The sequence below is a fragment of the Crinia signifera genome, chromosome 1 (genome assembly GCF_055691185.1).
Source record: "Crinia signifera chromosome 1, ASM5569118v1, whole genome shotgun sequence".
Classification (NCBI taxonomy): domain Eukaryota; kingdom Metazoa; phylum Chordata; class Amphibia; order Anura; family Myobatrachidae; genus Crinia; species Crinia signifera.
The window spans coordinates 334,086,624-334,107,650 of record NC_139217.1 but is presented as its reverse complement, the minus strand read 5'-3'; the positions used below and the strand labels follow the sequence as shown (position 1 = coordinate 334,107,650).

General features: G+C 43.7%; 1 protein-coding gene across 4 annotated transcripts in view; it reads left to right on the top strand.

The window, feature by feature from the left end:
- The first annotated feature begins 9,481 nt into the window (after window positions 1-9,481).
- The window catches only part of MORC2 (MORC family CW-type zinc finger 2), a 68,551-nt gene continuing 57,005 nt past the window's right edge, over window positions 9,482-21,027 (top strand). Inside the window, exons 1-4 of one of the 4 annotated variants that reach the window (XM_083145297.1) lie at window positions 9,482-9,630; window positions 10,170-10,527; window positions 13,297-13,350; window positions 13,635-13,669. In XM_083145297.1, the coding sequence (XP_083001423.1) occupies window positions 10,460-10,527; window positions 13,297-13,350; window positions 13,635-13,669 (157 nt within the window). In that variant the 5' untranslated portion in view covers window positions 9,482-9,630; window positions 10,170-10,459. Of the gene's footprint in view, window positions 9,631-9,729; window positions 9,959-10,169; window positions 10,528-13,296; window positions 13,351-13,634; window positions 13,670-21,027 lie in introns of those variants that run through there. The other 3 variants (XM_083145296.1, XM_083145299.1, XM_083145298.1) reach the window with 3 other exon arrangements.

Below are 21,027 nucleotides of genomic sequence, written 5' to 3'. Positions count from 1 at the left end.
CTTCTGATTTCAACAAATTGTTTATCGCACAAAGGATTTCACTTTGCCCTATAAGGCACATAAGATTATCCCCTATTCAGGACAGAACTAAAGATTGAGAAGGAGGAGAGGAGAATATGTGCTGGAATCAGGGTCATTATCTATATTTATCTAAGTCCCGCTATAAAGTCATAGGACTCAAGCAATATTCTTTATCTCAGGTAATCCATTTTTTGTAAGGACTCCGTAATCAACACATTGTGATCGCACTCATCCTGTGAGAATTATCAGAAAAAGTTCTTTATAGCAGCAAACCCCTGAAGATGTCTCGGGAAGGGATGAAATGCATTGGTTACTTCTGTTTGCTACTTTCAAGTGTTTAAAATAACAGAAAGAATACTAATATTGTCTGGAACACTACTACCAATGTTTGAAAGATACTTTTTAAGAAATATTTGAAATGTACAGACTTTTTATGTTTTTGAGAAAAGTTTACTCCTAAGGCTCTGCTTGTCTAATTATAAGAACTACACAAGGAGCGCCATCTTACAATTGTACTCCATGTTGTCTTCATCCCCCATCCAACAGGGGATTTTGTAAGTGAGGCAGCCTATTTTAGCAGTCAATAAAAAACTGTTAGCGTGAAACAAGGGTTTGTTCTTATTCTGTTATGAATATCTGTATAAAAATTGCAATTTGTTGAATTTTTTTTGGAGAAAGCCAGATATAATTATCCAGATTCCACCACTGAAGAAACTCGTAGATTGACATAAATGGACAAACTGCATCATCTAGATTTTATAATACCATAGTAAAGGATACAACCTTGAGATCCGGATGCTACTAGCAGCATTTAATTTCCCAAAACACCAGCCTATCAATACCACAAGAAGCCTGTCCAGTTTTTTAGTTAAAATTAACATGTGGTTCAGCACCCTCACTAGCATGTCCCTCTAGGCCCGAATTCATTTTTTGTCTTCTACAGAATACATCACTAGTTTACAAAATACTGTGGCTACCCAAAAAAAAAGTCTGATTTTAACAATTTCTTCCATCTCCCTTTTATTTAAAGATCACATCTCAATATTGTTCTGTACTATGGTCAGCTTTACTGCCCAATATTTACTACCCTCTATCCCTGTTCTTATCCACTGATGCATTGGATTTTGGGGGGTCTGTACTTTATGGGTGGAGTTGGCATATTTTGGCCAATTTTATTATAGTTTTTACTGTATGTCCTGTTTCTATAAGATGCTTTCACATGTGTCACTTTCTAAGAGATAAAAAAAAAAAAACCTTAAAGAAAGAGCCTTATTGTGGCAGGAGATGAGGGTTTGTGGATAAAGCAAGAGTTTTTACAAAGTATACATAATTTGTCTACCAAGCCAACTAAATGATTTCTCCCAGACCTCATGTAGTTATAGGCCTACTATAAAAAGGCCTCATCATATTATAATAGTGGCTAGGTATGTCAGCAAGCAGATAAATCAGAATAGGTGCAGTGTGTTCATCAAAGTACGATCTCTTCCCAATTAAAAACCACCCTTTATTATATTTTACAATACTGCTCAATTTGTCTATTTATGTCACAATACAACATAAAGGAAAACCTAAAGTGGTTTAAATCGTGCTACAAGTGTATAGATATCCATAACATTATTTATGCCACATGTAGATTTGCACTTCTCATTAAAGTGTGATTTTGAATTATGTGAAGAGACCCAGCTCTGAGCCTTAGTAAAATGTTGCATCTCTCTACCACATAATGGGTAAAATAGTAGATCTATTTGTTTTTCAACAAATTAACTCAGTCAAGTCCTTCTAGTCTGTTCCTCTGCAACTGCCCTTATCTTGCTCCATAAACAAATGCAGACCAAATTGGACAAACCAAAATGTAATGACTTTAATGACTTTGTCCATTATGAATGGACATCTAGTCTAAAATGTCCAGATATGGCTTCAATTTGTATGACAGACAGCAGACCCAAGTAACTGCGAAAAGTATTAACTAGGATCTAGTAATAACACAGCCAATGATGCAGCAAGGTCTCAGCCTTAAAGTCTCAGAACACTTCTGCATTCTTATGGTATGGAGAAAGTCATTACTCAACAATGTTCAAAAGTAGAGATGTGAATCATCTTTTATTAGGAAATTCCTAAAAGAGCTCAAGGATTTTTCCAGATCATCAATGATCTTGGAGTCCAAGGTGATAACATATAAAGAACCAAATACAAACATTGTGAATGTACAAGAGCAAGGCTTCCAAAGCAGTCACCGACTGCCATTTAGAGATGCACCTATTAGTGAAAATGGAAACTTGCAGTTTGCATTAATAGTATAAACACTTCAGTTATATTGGGTGCACCATTCACACTCTTAAGTCGCATTCGTTGTCCAGGTTCAGCACATGCAAATTCCTCTAAACTGTCTGGAGTCTGTGGGTACGAATCAATCCAGCAACTTCACTTCCAGGCCATCCTCTGCTGCTCCGCATCCAGTCCACCCCGTCGCATCTACTTCATGGTTGTAACTGGAACCTTAACTGGAAATTGTGATGTTGCAGCCCCAGAAACATGGACTCAAAGAAAGACATGCAGAGACAGATGGCTTAGTTGAAAGGCATAGTTGATGAAGAGTACATCAGCGGTTAGTGGAAACAAGGTCAGGAAAGGGCACTGAGGGTGGCATTTTGGCATATGCTTTCAGGATGCATATTATGCATTGCAGTGGACAATTTAAAACTAAGATCATATTTAGTTCAGGTTTTTGTTAGTTTAATTATTTTCCTTAATATGACACATCAGATATTTGGCTTTAGCCACTCTTAAAATTTTACACAAAGCAGATGTAGTTTGTCTCGTGGTACTGACCCCAATAAATTGGAATATTCACTCTTCTTGGCTAGTTTACTTTCACACAAACATCAGGATTCTTTCAGATGCCTCTTGAAAAATTGTGCAGGTACTGAATGCTGGTCAAGTTTCTCAACTTTAGTGATTTTCAAGTATTTTTTTCCAGTCACTGCAGTAGGCCATTTCTTTAGTCTCCTTTTCTATGAACTTGAGAGTTAAAATCACTGTAAGCTAGTTTGGAGGTCACACTTCACACAATTTTTTTTCAGTCAAAAAGGATCTATTATCTTTGTATCAAGCTTTGTTTGGGAATTCTTAAGTCATGATTAATAAAATACATGTTGGGAAAAGCTCCATTTAAGTCTGAAGTATGTTTTGAACTTTCGAAAACCAATCAAGATCATTGCAGGCATCTTACCCAACCAACCATTTTAAAGAAGCATTTGGGTATCCCATTAGGAAAACTTGCATTTTGGCACAGCAATCAACAAAAACTCGTTCAAAGTGGTGTAATATTTTATTTGAAGCTACCAAAACCAAAATGGTGCTACAACAATAAGTACTTTACACAGCTGTATATTCCATTTTTCATTTCTTCCACATTTACTCAGTTATTCGAATCACAGGGAATTTTTACTTGGTACTCTTATGCTAGGTACACACCAGGACGACTAGGGCCCGATCAGCACAATCTAGATCCAATTCCGATCAATCGGATGTAGATTGTGTGCTGATTGGGCCCTTTTCTGACCTGGTGTGGAGCGATTCCGATCCGATGCGCGGTCCCGCGGGTCGGTCGGTCGTTATTGAGATCCTACCTGCTGCAGGTAGGATCTCAATGACGACCATAGAACCGGGTGCGGGTCGCCATCGGATCGGACCCGCTCACGGTGCACATCGTGAGCGGGTCGTGCCCTCCCGCGTCATCGTGAGCGGGTCGGACGAGACACTGACGACCCGCTCACGATGTGCATCGTGAGCGGGTCGTCCTGGTGTGTACCCCGCATTATTTGCCGACTTTGAAATTTCTGCCCTAAGTAAATGAAAAAATGAATGACTTCGAAGGCGGGTTCTGGACTGTGCTTTCCTTGATGATTTAACAGAACTGAATTTAGCTATAGTTTAAAACTATTTTTTATCCTAATTTTTTGCACGTTATTGTGCATATTGGAACCCCCCCCCCCCCCCAAAAAAAACCCAACCTTAATGCCTCAATTTCAACAACAATAACAGTTTCCCTTTATTCTTTGCAAATGGTCACTCATTGGTGGGGCAATAGGTAAAATGCAAGGTCACTAATATTCAACACACTACTTAATTACAAAATTTATATCAGCCTTTAGTAAAACTTTGCTTAGCAAGGTCATCATGATATATTGGGAGGCTCTTTCAAAAGGATAACATTTTTATGGCCATATAAAGTTAGGGAAACCATCTTCACTCTTCCATAAAACAGCTGTATATCAAAGCTTAAACAATTTGTTTGAATTATACTTTGGGTGATGCAATTGAATGCAACTGTAAGATGTATTCACAAAAAGCTCTAACAGCAAACAAAATAAAATAAGGGAAGTCTCAAAAATAAACATGCATGAATAACCAAGAACAAACATATCCATAGTGTTCATTCTAGCACCCGCTATCTTTGTAAATCCATGCAGTTCCTCTTCCCTGCCTGGGGTGTTGCTGTCTGCTGTAGTGCTTTTAGCACAGTGTGGTCTGTATATCAGCACTGATATGCAAACCAGACCTGTGCTAGAAACACCAAAGCAGACAGCGACACCCCAGGCAGGGAAGAGGAACAGCATGGGTTTTCAAAGATAGCGGGTGCTAGAATGAACACTACATCCATATCAGGTGTGCAGTCGCAATCAATCAGCAAAGTTTGATGAATGCTGTTTAACATGTATTTCAACCTATCCCTCAAGCTTCAACAAATGCAACTTGGACAGGCATATATATATGCATCCACATTCAAATCTACAATAATTCTTCACTAAGCAAACAAGCCTTTACTGTACTATGCTTATGTTAGTTTACTCCATCACAATTCTCCAGGCACAAGTGTACATGATCAGTTCATGCAAATCTGCATTGGAGAATGTCTTCTTAGGATGACCAACAATGGTTTACAGTCATTGTATAAAACAGATTACAGTTTTGTTATGGATGAATGTTCAATCATGGGTAATGTAACCAGCAGACATCCAGTGAATAAATAGCAAAATTACTTACTACTTCTATTTTGAGAGCCAGGGCTGTTCTGGACTTTTGTAGTCTGCTGAAAAGTATATGCAGCAAATATTGCCATGGAGGGTTCAAGAGGAACCCTCTTCTGTGATCTGTAGCCTATGCTGAACACCATCTGAAGAGTCCATGAAGCTACCAGGGCTAAACCTTTGGTAAAACTGACCGTTTGGTAACCCCAAAATCTACAGGCGCTGCAGCTACTGATGGAAATGGAGGAACTGCCGCAGATACTGTATCAGAGAAACATTAATATTTGCAGATATATGCTAAAAACAGTCAACCATAAATATGCTCCTATGACATGTCCTAGTATTTACAAGCATGGTCAATTATAATGAGCAGAAATTTTTAAAGTAGAATAAAACTGCATCCATACATTAAACAGTAATTAACAATTTTATTGACATGGTCGCAATGCCAGGCTTTGCCTTATCTGTTCACAAAGTGAGTGGTCAGAAACACAAGAGTGCTTGGCTGTCAAGATATTCTTCTTGCATCCACCAATCATAGAGGGACCTCATGGCCTTTTTCGCTTCCCTGCAAGTTCTTTCAGTATATATCACGATGTGGATCGCTTCTGATTGGTCAGCATAGGAATACCTTCCCACCAAGCAGCTGCAGAGACGATGTGCTGCTAGGAAAATGTTATCTAAAGGCCCCTATACACTACAAAGATTTTGCACAATTTCATTCGATTATGACCTTTCGGACTGATATATAGTTTGCAAAGCGGCAAATCATATAAGTTTTCCATCCGATGCACAGTCCCGTGGGTGTCAGATAGGAGTCCCTAGAGAACTCGTACTGCACCACTGATTTTTTAGAATTGCATGTAAAAAGGAGTGCTTATTGTGCATGCTATATATCGTAGGAAGTTTACTGGCATTTTCAGTCTCTCTAGCCCCCTAATCCAGCCCATCAAATATATCTTATGGTACAATTGTGTACCATAAGATATAGCTCATGCGTTTTTTCTTGGCTTGATCAATCGCATGAGATAGAAGTACAAAAATTACAAAATCAGATAGAGTTCTCCCCAGCGCTATTTTTTCAGGCGCTCTGGCCAGCAAGGCCCACCCTGCCGCCCGACATGCCTCTAGCTGGGCAGAGTGGTGCAGTTTGTTGGTGTGCTCTGCCCCTGTCTCTTTGTAGCAGTGTCAGCCCCGTAGGCTGTATCCCTCTGCGTTCCGCCATCCCTGCACGCTGTGTCAGTTGTAACCATTGCGCTTTCTGAGACTAGCAGTCAGCACACCCTGTCCCTGTAAGGAGGTGATCCCGCACTGTGGCAGTGTGTGCACCGTATCCCTGGGTCCCAGCAGCTATCCCGGCCACAGAGTTCCCTGTATGTAGCACTGCCTGGCTCCCATCTCAACTGATTGGTGTTCCCCCTCTCTGGCACGGTGGTAATGATCTTGCACCCCTGGCAAAATACATGTACACCTGGCAAGGAGCATGCAACTCCGGCATCAAGCATATAGGTAAGCGGCACTTATGTGGCATAAAGGGAATTCGTGTGTTGCATGTAGTAGGCATTACCGTGTAAATTTTTGGCGCGAGTACTGTCCGCATTTTTAGTGTGTGTTTGGTGGTGTGGGCTGAGAGACTTTTATTTTAACTGCAATGAGTGCCAATAGGTGGTGCTAAACACCTCCCTATTACAGGGCAGCGCAGCACTTTTTTTTTTTTTTATTGCCAAGACTCCCCACCCGGCTACTTCTTGATGACACCTAGCTGGAAAAAAATTCTGGGGAGAACACCAGTCAAAGTCAGTGGTTTCTGGGAAGTTCGAGAAAGGACAATCAAAATCTCACCATGGGTATGCTCCTGAAGACTTTTGTTGCATACTCAATCACAATACAATATAGATGGGACGGGAAAGTCAATTTTGACAATATTGTGTACAATCTAGCCAAAAAAACAGCCTGTGTGTGCAATCAAAATCTCACCATGTGTACAAGTATATGGCAAATATCCAAGTTTATACATATGCACAGATCTAATTACAGCATACATGCATAGTACACTGCAGCAGCATATCGTCTGACTTTCAAATAGCTATAACTAGCAAATATTAAACCGTATGCAGGATATAAAACTATGGAATTGGGAACAAACAAGACGGGGTAGCAGTGCATGATGCAATTCACTGGGGGAAAGTATTCTTCCGACACTATAGCCTATACGAGGACTTCCACCAGCGCTAGCCCCGACAAAGCACTGGGTAATGCTCACACACTCCTGAGGTAACCACAGAACAGGATCAGCCGCAACTTGAGAGCGGCGCACACTGTACACACAATGCTAAACCGATACACAAACCTCAACCACAATCTAATGAGTAAGAGCATTCCCACAACAGCCGCCATGTTTATATGCCACCTGACACGGGAAAATCCAGAACTTGTGTGTAAAAGAGAAAAACAAGTGCCCAGACAATGATCAAAAATGCAGCTCCTGCTGTGTACCGGGCTGCTGCTCCTACTCGCCCGGTGGGTGCAGCTGCAGAGCTCTCCTCACATGCCGCCAACAACACGCTACAAACACAAGCAGCATCGATAAGAACGCTAACAACCTGCCGTGCGCCGCTGCGGGGAACCGAAGACGCCCAGCATTACCGCCACGCACTGAGGGGACCCCACCTCCGGCAACAGCAGCCGGGTCTCTTTGTTCTGTGAGGGGGGCGCGCCCGCTAGAGCGCGCACCCGGCGCTGCTGCCCTCCCGCGCTAATCAAGCACCGACAGTGCGCGGTCACGTGTGCAGTCCGGGCGGGGCTTTAGTGACGCAGGTACAGGTTCGGATTAGGGATGGGACATCGAAAGAAAACATCGGTCAAATGATGTTTTTCAACATTGAATGCAAAACATCATTTAGACCTAAACATTGGTACTGTGAACCCGATGTTAAGCGATGTTAACCGATGTTTCGATGTTTTTTTAAATAAACTGGTTACCAAAGCATATAATACACTAATAAGCTTCTGAAATGATAAATAATCCCTCTATTAAGTTTATCTTGTTGGAGGCTTACAGTTTATACACACACAATGGATGTAGGATTCATGTTTTGTGGTAAATCAAATTTGTTATGGAAGGAAAAAAACATGAAGCATTAACTATCAAACCTTTATTGCAACAACTCACAATCTGCTGTTTTTACCTAGATTTTTAACTGTAGCAACTTATGTTGATCATAGAAAATAACAAAAAAACTGTACACACAGTGCAACATAGAACATACTACATAGAACAATCACATAGTACATTGAAAAAAAACCTTTAATTTAAATAAGTTTATCACGATTGTTTTAATATACAAAAACTTTGGGCCTAATTCAGAGGTGGATGCAGTTGCGCTCTCAAATCCACAACTTAAGTATAAAAGATGCAACATTGAGAACATCAAGCATCTGAGCAACCCTATTGTTGCTTAGAATAACCATCAGAACAAAGATGCTAGAGCCAGTGCAACTGCAAATTAATGTTTGAAACACGTCTGCATTTGAAAAACCAGCCCCCATCCCCTCCCTCAAATAGAAACTACTGTACCTGTCACTCAGTATCTGCAGCCACTGTTACTAATAAATCACTGCACATGTGCAGTGTGACTGACATTGCATTTCAAAGAAATAAACTGTGCAAATGTCTGCATCCACAACTGAATCAGGCCCTTTGTAAGGTGCTGTGATATGCTTGCTGTATAATAATAAATCAATTGATAGATTGTAAGCTTGCGAGCAGGGCCCTCATACCTTTGACTGACTGTAAATACCCAGTTTGTTGTATCACTGTCTCCCATTGTAAAGCGCAAGTGAATATGCTGCGCTATATAGGAAACTATTAATAAATAAATAAATATGAAGGGAGTTCACCACAATGTCACTACTAGTGACTTTCATATTATACTGTTCATTCTAGCACCCACTATCTTTGAAAACCCTGCCTGGAGTGTCGCTGTCTGCTGTAGTGCTTCTAGCACAGTGTGGTCTGTATATCAGCACTGATATGCAAACCAGACCTGTGCTAGAAACACCACAGTAGACAGTGACAGTGACTCACTAACAGCACCAGTTGCAGTGAGGCAGGGGTGGGGCTGTCCTGTGTGCTGCTGCTGAATGGCTGGCCAGACTGTCTTTCACTGTCAGCTACCACCCACAGCAGCAGCACACAGCCACACACACATATGAAAGCCCAGCCAGCAGTGATACTGTCATGTTTGTTAATGTTTTTTATCAGTCTCTTAAGATTTTAAAGAATATAAATCAAGGAGAGAGTGAGCTGGCTGCAAAGCATTGAAAGCAGCACACATTGACACACAAAAGAAAAAACATTGGAAGATTGAGAAAAACATCGGGGGAGAAATCTAGCGATGTTGATGAAACATTGGATCCTCAACATAGCAGGGTTAAACATCGAACATTGGAACCATAAATCCGATGTTACCGATGAAACATCATATGATTACCCATCCCTAGTTCGGATCCCCATTCTCTCCAGCCTCGCTCTGCCCGGCCACGTTATTACTCCGTGAGGCCGATGGAGGAAGGACAGGTCCGTAGACTGCACGGCGGGTGATGATGGGGTTGCGGAGGTCAGGAGCTACAGGAACGATCCGCTGCGGCGGCCGGAGTCGCTGCCCCAGCCTCAGGCTGCGTCCCGTCTAGTCTGTCTGGCAGCAGTAGCGCAGTCACACACATGATCCGGGCGGCGGCAGCAGACAGGCAGGGCGCACTGCGGAAGAGGCGGGAACTGCACCGGAAGCTGAGGGATAGCGAGACTACTCCGGGCAAATTGGCTATGGGGAGCAGAACTATGCAGCACCCCGGCGGCCGCAGGTGCTAGGAGGGTGGCAGCGGTCAATGAGAGGTGGGAGGCCCTGGTGTGTGCGCTTGGTCAGGCGCCACGTTATAATAGACGTGATTGGATTGGAGAAGTTTATCAGATACAGCAGTATTGCTTTGTGGCAGGCTCTGATTGCAGCTAGAGTCTATATTAGAGGATGTATTATTATATATGGTTAGCATAAGCTGTTCATGACTTATTATATTGATCAAAAACTTGAATATGTTTAATTTTTTTTTCTTTTGCAGATACGTCAACGGGGAGCAATAGTTGCTTGAAAAATATTTCCCAATGCGCCTAATTTCATTGTAAAAGACTGGCCCGGAGAGGGAACGCAGGAAATGTAGATTATGCAATTCTGGTTGTTGGTGACTACCCTAGGTTAATGGCTTCACACACCAGCAATAAGTACTAATTCAGAGAAAAACGTTAAGCGAGGTGCTAAAATAAGTATTTGGAATCGTCCTTTATTTTGACTTTGCAAAAGGCAAACCCTACAATAGTTTATATTTGACGTCTCAGCGGAACGTCTGGAATCATGGCGTTTACTAATTATAGTAGTTTAAATCGTGCACAATTGACCTTTGAATATCTACATACTAATTCGTGAGTATTCTGTATGTCTAGAAATATTTATTTTCTTGTGGTACATCATTATTTTATGATTGGCCTCTGTTTTGATATCCGTGAATTTAGCTTTTCATTTTGGTGGTTGATTCTTGTTTGACGTCACATTCTAGATCATTTATTTATTACAACAATATTTAAGTTTATGGTTTTGGTACCATTGCCATCCATTATGAAGATACTTTTTTTTGTTTTTTTAACAACCTGTACTTTCAGTATCTGAAGATGAATTCGTTTACTTCTAATGAATCTTCTGCTGTGGAAATACAACTTTTTTTGTAACTTTTTTTGGTACTTGTTTCCTAGAACGGCCACAATCGTGAGTGATCGTGGCTCTTAATTAAGGGACACGATCCTCACGATGTGGCCGATTTTTTACAATTTTTTCCCTTTGAATGACAGAAATCGGGTCAATCGGTCGGTCGCGACCAATTAAAATCGGCCGCGATGCGACCGACCGATTGACCCGATTTTTCCATAGACTTCAATGTTAAAAAATCTTTTAACATTGAAATCGGGAGGATCGCGTCGGTCTTGTGCCATTATAATGGCACAAGATGAGATGGACTTGATTAAGTCCATCTCACATAGGGAAAAATGATAAAAAAGGTGAAATGGGCCAATATGACCCATTTCACATTTTTTATGTGCCCGCCATGACCCCACGATAGACGTCAACCCGAAGCGTGGCGAGCGGCGGCGGTGCGCGTCCTCAGACCTTTTCATTCCCCTACTATCCACTAGGGCGTGGAGTGAGAATAGAATAGTGTGGCGAGCGCAGCGAGCCACCGAGCCCGAAGCGTGGCGAGCGCACGCGTATACCTGTGAAGTTATACGCGTCCCCTCGCGGGGCTCGCTGCGCTCGCCACGCTTCGGGCTCGGTGGCTCGCTGCGCTCGCCACACTATTTTATTCTCACTCCACGCCCTAGTGGATAGTAGGGGAATGAAAAGGTCGGAGGACGCGCACCGCCGCCCCTCGCGGGCTCGCTGCGCTCGCCACGCTTCGGGTTGACGTCTATCGTGGGGTCTAGCCCACTTAGTAACATTTGGGGGGGCAATTGAAAATAATCAGGTGAAAAAAAAAAAAAAATCGGGTGAAAAATCGGTCGGTCGGATCGGTCGCATCGCATGCGACCAAATCGCATGCGATGCGATCGATCCGATTTTTTATCTTCCGACCACAACGATCTAAATCGTTGTGGCCGTGCTAGGAAACAAGTACCCTTTTTTTTTTATCAAAGTAGTACAGATTCTCTAAACAATGTAAATTTTGCTCAATAGTTTTAATTATTTTGTTTGATGTTTCAAAATGGAAGCACGGAGCATAAAATTAAATTATAAATATACCAAACATGAACTTTCAATTACAATTGACTTAAGAGAGAGAGAGAGCATGTTATTTATGCACACTGCTGCAGAAGTTTCTTTCAGAAGTTTTCTGTCTAGTTGAATCTTAAATCTCAAAATGCATCAGGTTTAGGGGGGTATGCAATCTGGGATTACGGTTCTTGATCCCTGCCGACAGCCATGATCCTGGCCTGTTTGCGGTCTGATCGATCGCAGAACAACAGGTGGGATTCAATGTCCTGCCTGCCACTCGGTGTAAAGGGGGCGTGGCTGCGAAAACGGCCATGGATTGGTAATCCCGCTTCAATGCTGTCGCTTTGAAGCGGGAGCCACCGCTATTTCCCACATCGGAAATTGCAGCGGCACATTGCATACCCCCCTAAGGCTCCTAAAGTGACACCCATGCAAACTATTGGAAATAGTGGGTTCCTGCATGACATACAATTCAGCAGCACAATGAGCTGAAACTGAAATAAAACAATTGCACCCTCCCCCACAGAGCAGACATGGAATATTTTTTTCAATACATTTGATTTTGAGAAACAAAACTTGTATTTTTTCCTTGGATTTTCATAAATGAAGTCAACATGACATATTCCTTATATCTAGTAGACATTAGGCTAATTGGATTCAGGTTGCTTTAAAAAAGTAAACTAATTCTTTAATGGACAAAACCATGTGCACTGCAGGTGGGCCTAATGTAAAGTGCAGAGAGAGTTACATTTGAGTGAGTTATTTTTTTTTTCTGTGCAGAGTAAATACTGGCTGCTTTATATTTACACTGCAATTTAGATTTCAGATTGAACACACCCCACCCAAATGTAACTATCTTTGCACATGTTACATCATTCCCACCTGTAGTGCACATGGTTTTGTCCATTAAAAAAGGAGTTTGCTTTTGCAAACCAACCTGAAGTCCCCTCTATGGGGTTTATTCTAGTTCATTCTTTCTGACAAAATCCTTCTTAGATGGACATAACCATGTGCACTGCAGGGGGGCAGATGTAACATGTGCAGAGAGAATTAGATTTGGGTGATTTTTTTTGTTTCTGTGCAGGGAAAATACTGACTGCATGATTTTACACTTCAATATAGATCTCACTTTGAAGAAAAACCCCACCCAAATCTAATTCTCTCTGCACAAGTTACATCTGCCCCACCCGCAGTGCACATGGTTTTGTCCATCTAAGAAGGATTTTGTCAGAAAGAATGGACTAGAATAACCCCCTATGTGTGGAAGTAACTACTCCAGGAATGTCTTAAAAACAAGATCATTCATTTCACGTTGTGTGATCGTCTAATGTGTGATTTTTTTTTTTTTTTTGTGTTATTCTTAAACAAAGCGCTTTTTCTGAAGTTTTTGTTCTTTATTTTGACACTTTTATTTCATTTTTAACTAGCACAACACATGAGTTCCTGTTTGGGGCTTTGGCTGAATTAGTTGACAATGCAAGGTATGTGATGTTTGTCAGAGATTCTTTCTTTGCAGTGTCTTAGGATTCTACAGTATTCTATATTCTTATTTTGTGTTCTATCTTGAAGCTTTTTCCTCCCAAATCATTGGGGAGCTCCATGCAAATAATGTTACTTCGCGTGGTGTGACCATTGTACAGTCTGTAGTACTGTTGAATAGATGTACTTTTTTCCAATGCAGATTTATTTCTAAAATCCCCCTTTTTTTTTCTGTCAGGTATAGATTTTGCATTTATTTAAATTTGACATATATTTATTTTTGTAGAGATGCTGATGCCACAAGGATTGATATCTTCACAGGTATGTTTAGATTAAGCAAAGCTATCTTTATGCTTTAGATGGTTTTTATGATTAGCTCTTAAAATGTTGCAGTGATTGCAATTTCATATTTCAGACAATAAAAAAGGTCAAGCGTGTCACGTATGCTTTGGGGATAGGTGGTGGCCCTTGTGTTACATAACCGTTACCCTGTAAAATGACGCCTTTATTTATATCATCGGATTCAGTATTGAATCCCGGCGTTCAGAATCCCGACGCCGGAATCCCGACAGCCGAAATGCCGACAAGGGGGGGACGTGGATCGCCCCCCCCTTGCGGGCTCGCTGCGCTCGCCACGCAGCGGGCCCGGTGGCTCGCTACGCTCGGCACACTAATTTATTCTCCCTCCAGGGGTGTCGTGGACACCCCTGGAGGGAGAATGTGTCGGCATTTCGGCGGTCGGGATTCTGAACGCCGGGATCCCGACCGCCGGGATTGTAACTGCATCCCATATCATCTGCTGGTGGACACTGGGACAGTGGAGTGTCATGCATGGACTGACCTGCCAAGCATCCCTGTGGCAGGATCAGGTAAGCGCCCCACTCCTCTAGCTTAGTGACACTGCCGAGGGGGCTGTACACAGCTTGGCGGCGTATCCGCTGTACACAGCAATATCTAGTGTCGATGCAGCTATGGGATTGGTGCACTCCCATCTGCCCTGGCAGTGGAATCCAGTTCTTTCCACTTGGCCACTAGACCAACAGGGATGGTAACACTAACATGGCTGCCATTGTAGCCAGTGGTCTCTGAGAGGTTCCAGGAGGGGTGGGGCTTCCCCTTTCTCCGACACCAGGTTTTCTCTGATACTATACCATCTTGGAGTGTATAAAGTTAGTGTGCTTTAATTATTACTGCTTTTCTGCTACACTTGAGTAATATCAGCATCTCTTATATCTGATATATTTCAGTGCGCGCATGTGTGTGTGTATTTGTCTTTGAATTTACACATTATTGGTTAGTAACTCCACTACTCTATAATTGAGGATGGTTTTTACCCAGCTTATTGCTGGTTTTGGTTATTTTTGGAGCAAGTAAGCATGTCTTCTATAGGTTCCTTTGCCAAAAATTCTGCCAAGACCTCTTGTGGAGAGCGGGCCTCTTCTGTACTGCATGCCAAAACATGTAGTGTATGCAAGGAAACTTTCTCCGGTCACAGGACAATAATGGCATCTGTGTCTGCTGTTATGCGGGTAATCCTGGCGACTGGTCTTCGGAGGCCGCACAGACCACAGATCCTGACTGGGTTCTCTCTCTCTCTCGGCATCCCAGCTTGCAGCAGCTCGACTTCCACCACCACCACCGGTCGCTCCCCCATCTCCACCCCTCACTGAGTCAACATGAGTTCAGGTCTCTCCTCATCACTAAATGGCTTTTGCACACTTTACTGGGCCCCACGACTCAGCGCAAGACCTCTAGGCCTAGTCCCACATCCCTCATGGTGCCAGATGCCACAAACTCTTCAGAGGCGTTAGAAGGGAAAGTGTATTCCGATGTCTCGGAGGTAGGCTCTACCTCACTACGGGATGAACACATGACCCAGCCATGGGTAGATGCCCTCATTAAGGCAGTCTGTACATCTCAGATCCACCGGCAGCACCTTTCTTCAAACGTATAAAGAAGTTTTGGAGGAGGTGCTGTTGGACATCTGGGCTCACCCTAATAGAAAATGTCGCAATTCCAGGCATCTTACATTGTTGTTCTGGTGGAAGAACGCAAGAGATGGGAAACTCCCCCCTCAAGTGTATGCCTTTAAGTTCCCACTGATCAGAAATTAGAACATCTCTTGAAGGTTATGTTGTTGAGTGGCAGCCCATCCAGGACACGCTTCTGCATGGATACCTAAAGCTATTGGAAGCTGGGTGGATGAATTGGTGGAACATATCAATTCTGGTACTTGCGGGTCAGAACTGCTTTTTTGTATATCTCCTTAAAGAGGCCTCCACATGTTTAGGTGATGTGGCTCTGTATTCGGCTTCCATCTCAGATTTCTTCCTCCTTCCTCCTCTGGCTGCACTCCTGGTTGCACCGCTGATTCTAACTCTGGAAGCCTTTCTGTTCTTGGGCTATATCCTTTTTGGCCCAGAAATAGATACAATTGTGGCCACTTCTAAGATGGCTTTTCTGCCTTCAGCTCCTCTTCAACCCAGTCTTCATTTCAACCGCAGCAAAATTCCAGTCTTCATCCAGAGCACATCCTCCTTGCAGGGAGGGCTCCAGTGGTGAATGCCGACAGTCCTGGACAGGATGCTATCAAGCCCCTTAGCAGCTGAAAAACCTGTGGCATGACTCCCTGGCCTCCAGGGGATGTACCACCACAGGTGGGTGGTCACCGCCTCCATTTCACTGCCCTCTGGTAGACGACAGCAGACACTTGGATGATAACAATTTTTTCGGTGGGTTACGCCCTCTCATTCCACAGTCACTCATCGAGGTTCTTCATCACAGGACTTTCCACCCAGCGAGAGAAAGTGGAGGCTCTCAGACGGTCCTCCAACTCCAATATTTTTCTATTCCAATCTTTTCCTGATCCATAAGCCAGACTACTCCTTTTGTCTCCCTTTGGTCTATTCTAAACCTGAACCTGAATTCCTGAAATTTATCATGTAGGCCTTGGAGCCAGGGAACTTGATGGCATCCCTGGACATTCAGGATGCTTACTTGTATGTCCCCATCTGACAGGATCATCAGCAGTTCCTTCATTTTGCTGTCCAGGATCTCCACATTCAGTTCAGGGCTCTGCCATTCAGGCTCTCCACTGCCCGAGGGTTTTTAACAAGATTTTTGCAAAAATGCAGCCTCCCTACGCCTACAGGGGATTTGCAAATTGCCATACTTGGACAACCTTCTGATTCTATCCCAGTCGCAGGCCACTCTGCAAAGGCATATGCAGGTGACTCTGAGCTTGCTCCAATTGATCAATTGATGCAAGTCTAGTCTGATCCGACTCCTTTCCCAATCCACGCTTCATCTAAATTCTGTAGTGAAGAGGCTTTTTCTCCCACAAGACAAAGTAACCTCGCCACAGTTTCTTCTTTGAGATTTTCTAAGAAGGTGCAGTGTGTTTATCTACCTTTGCATGACTGTTTTGGTGAAAATTTTTATTTTATTCATGCTTCGACATGGTAGAATTCACCCAACTATAATTAATTCAGGCCTCTCCAAATGGAAATTTTGGGGAGATGGAACCACTCTCCTCTGTCTCAATACTCCCTTTCCAGAGTGGTTTAGATCTTCCTCCAATGGTGGTTTCATTTTCCGAATCTACTCTGGGGCAGGCTGTTATCCATTCAGAACTGGGTCTTGATTAAGACAGGTGCCAGCCTTGGGGTGTGGAGTGTTTCGGGATGTTACTCTTTTCAGGGACGGCGGTCCAATCGGGAATTGCATCTTCCGATCAACATCCTGGATCTACAGGCCAACCATATGGTGCTACGTCAAGCTAAACCTCCTCTCTAGGGCAGTGGTTCCCAAACTGTGTGCCGTGGCTCCCTGGGGTGCCTCTGGACACTTGCAGGGGTGCCAATGGGTTATGGTCCAGGACCAATTCAAATTATTTATGATCAATTATTTATGGACAAAACCAGTGCTGGTGGCTGCCAATCAGGAGCAAATCCTGCCCTTTAACACATATCTGAACCTAAGAAGCACACATAAACACAATCGGTAGTTGTGTATTATCACGGCGCCCCCGATATTAAGTCGCACAATTTTTAATCGCATTGCATGCCATACACCCGTTGCACAGCGATGCGATTTAAGCCCCCTATACGATTTAAATTGTATAAGCACCCTAATGGGTGCTTACATTGTTAAATGCACCCCCACGCCACCCCCAGTATGAATGCCAACCCGAAGCGTGGCGAGCCCGCGAGGGGCGGCGGTACGTGTCCTCTGACCTTTTCATACCCCCACTATCCACATCGGCGTGGAGTTGATTTCATATAGTGTGGCAAACGCAGCGAGCCACCGAGCCCGAAGCGTGGCGAGCGGACGCGTATTACTTTACATGTATTCCATGTACTCAACTCCACGACGACGTGGATAGTGGGGGTATGAAAAGGTCGGAGGACGCGTACCGCCGCCCCTCGCGGGCTCGCTGCGCTCGCCACGCTTCGGGTTCAAGTTCATAGTGGGGGTGCATTTAACATTGTAAGCCTCCATTAGGGTGCTTATACAATTTAAAATCGCATTGTATGCCATATACAATGCTATACAATTTTAACATTGTATGACATCGGGGGAATTTGCATCGCATGCCTTATAATCTGCGATGCGCTGGGCGCCGTGATACTACACAAGTACCACACAATCTACAAAATTTTATAATTTTTGGGGGGGGCATAGGGGTGCCGTGGAAAAATTCTGATACTCCAGGGTGCCGTGATTCGAAAAAGATTGGGAAGCCCTGCTCTAGGGCATTGAAGGTCCAGACAGGCAATGCCATGGCATGGCTTACATAAATCATCAAAGGGGAACCCAAAACAGTGCAGTCATGAAAAAGGTCCTCCCTATCTTCAATTGGGTGGAGCACCACTTGATGACGTTGTCAGCCATTTACATCCCAGGAGTGGAGAACTGGGAGTCTGATTCTCTCAGCAAACAGGATGTGCATGCGGGAGAATAGAAGATAGAATTCCTTTATTCGTCTCACAATGGAGAAATTTCAATCGTTACAGCAAGGTTCAAGTACAGATAAGAGTAATAGCATAATAATAAGAACACACAAAATAAGATAACATCCAAACAATATAACTCAAGAATCTAGGAACATGCAGGTCTTCTTCAGACCATGACAGTTGTACAATTTAATTGCAGCCGGAAGGAATGATCTGCGATATATCCCAGTTGAGCATTGAGGGTGAAGCAACTCGAATGGGCTCAGCATCCCCTGCTTTTCTGGGCCTTAATCAACAGTTGGCGTCTAATAAATTTGATTTACAAACCCTGTTTCAGATCCCACACTGGCCATTCAACCTGGTTTACATCTTCTCTTCGGTGGCCCTGCTCCCGCACCTTCTCCAAAGCTTGAAACTGCAACCGGTGGACGCCATATTTGTAGCCCCCAACTGGCTTCGACAAGCCTGTTATGCAGACCTGCTGCGACTGGCATTTGCCCTGCCGTGGCACTACCATTGCGTCCGGATCGTCTCTCCCAGATCTGGATTGGGTCTGGTTTTGGGCCTCCGTCTGTCCACCCTGAAGGTCCACGTCTAAGCCCTTTCAGTCCTATTTCAAATACGTTTTGCCGTGTGTTTGGAGATTCAGACCTTACTTCATGGGTAGCTGAGTCTTCACTGTCTTCCAGTGGATGATAGAACTAACTGGATTTTTGTTCTTACCTGTACAATCCATATTTCTGAATCCATGATAGATATTGGACACCCATCTTAATGTCCCTGGGTGGCTTGATGGTTCCATGGTATACCTGTTTCTATGTATGTTTGTGGGTAAGGCGTTTTGTATGTTTCCTTTTCTTTGTCTCCTTCCTTGTACTCCTTGAGGCTTGCTTAGTCCAATTAAGGGCCTGCATGTGGGGTTTGTTTTGGGAGTTTCCTGGGCTGCCTATTGCCATGTCTCAACCTACACCCCAGTCCAAAGTCCCAGTGTCCACCATGGATTGAGAAATATGGATTTTACAGGTGCGAACAAAAAAGATTTTTGTAAGCACTTACCTTTCGGACCCCATTCTGAGTCCAGTCCGGTGACACAGCTTCACCTTGGGATGTAGGAGGGTCCGCAGGAGCCAAGGCACCTATGCTGGAAAGCTTTCCACTGGACGCAGGCTCCTCCCTTTCCGCATCCCTTCATGCTTCAGTTCAACTTAAAAAGCACACTAGGACACACAAACTCAGTACAATCCCCGACATCTTATATGCACAATCATATAACCATAACATGATACAAATGAACGATATGACTTACTGATTGTAGGGGAGGGATCGCTGTGTCACCGGACTGGACTCAGAAATAGGGGTTCGAACGGTAAGTTCTTACAAAAATCCCCTTTTCTCTTTCGTCCAGTCCGGTGACACAGCTTCATTGTGGGACGTTCAGGAGCCGGTACTATGGGAGAGTACGCTCAGACCGCCACTTCTCAACACTGCCCGCCTGAATGAAGCGTCCTCCGACGCGAACTCATGGAACCTGTAAAATTTGGTAAAGGTGTGAACAGAGGACCAAGTGGCAGCCCTGCACAACTGCTCCGCTGTAGCTCCATCACGCACAGCCCATGAGGAAGCAACTGACCTGGTGGTGTGTGCATTAACCTGAGAAGGAACAGGACTACTGACTGACCTTAACCACCTGGCAATAGTCTGCTTAGACGCAGGCCATCCCCTCTTATGCACATCATACAGAACCAACAACAGGTCTGTTTTGCGGATGTCCTTTACCCTTTCCACGTAAGTTCGCAAGGCGCGAACTACGTCCAACTTTTTTAACTTGTCCCTATTTCTTGGGACCAAACACCGGGAGCGCAATCTCCTGGTTTAAATGAAAGGAAGAAACCACTTTTGGTAAAAACGTAGGCACTGTTCGAAGAACAGCCCTATCGTCATGAAAAATTAAATGTGGAGATTTACAGGACAAAGCTCCTAACTCTGAAACACGTCTAGGCGAAGCAATGGCTAACAAAAATGTGAGTTTCCAAGAAACATACTTAAGGTCGGCCGACCTTAACGGTTCAAAAGGAGAATTCTGTAATACCGACAGAACCAAAGATAAATCCCAAGGCGCCACCGGCTGCCTATATGGAGGTTTTAACCTGGTAACACCTTGTAAGAAGGTTTGAACTTCAGGTAAAAAGGCTATCTTCTGGAAGAAGATGGACAGAGTTGAAAGCTGTTCTTTCAGGGACTGTAATACCAGTCTAGACAAGAAACCGTCCTACAGGAACTCCAATAATCTAGACACCTTGAACCTGGAGGTGTGTACTTTCTGACGCTCACACCACCTAATGTAAATTTTCCAGACTCTGTGATAATTAGCAGCTGAGACTGGGTTACGAGCTCTAAGCATAGTCCGAACAACTGCATCAGAAAGAACCTTCTTTTTTAGTAAGGTGGTCTCATAAGCCAGGCCGTCAAACTGAGCCGAACTAGGTCCAGGTGTAGAAAAGGCCCTTGTCTTAGAAGGTCCTGACGAAGAGGAAGAGTCCAAGATTCCACTGATAACCTCTGAATGTCCTAATACCACAACCTCTTGGGCCAGTCTGGTGCAATCAGAATGGCCTGCACTTGTTGAGACTTCACTCTTCTCAATACCCGCGGTATCATTGGGAACAGAGGAAATATGTATACCAGGTGAAAATGCCACGGAACCGTCATGGCATCCACCCCCCA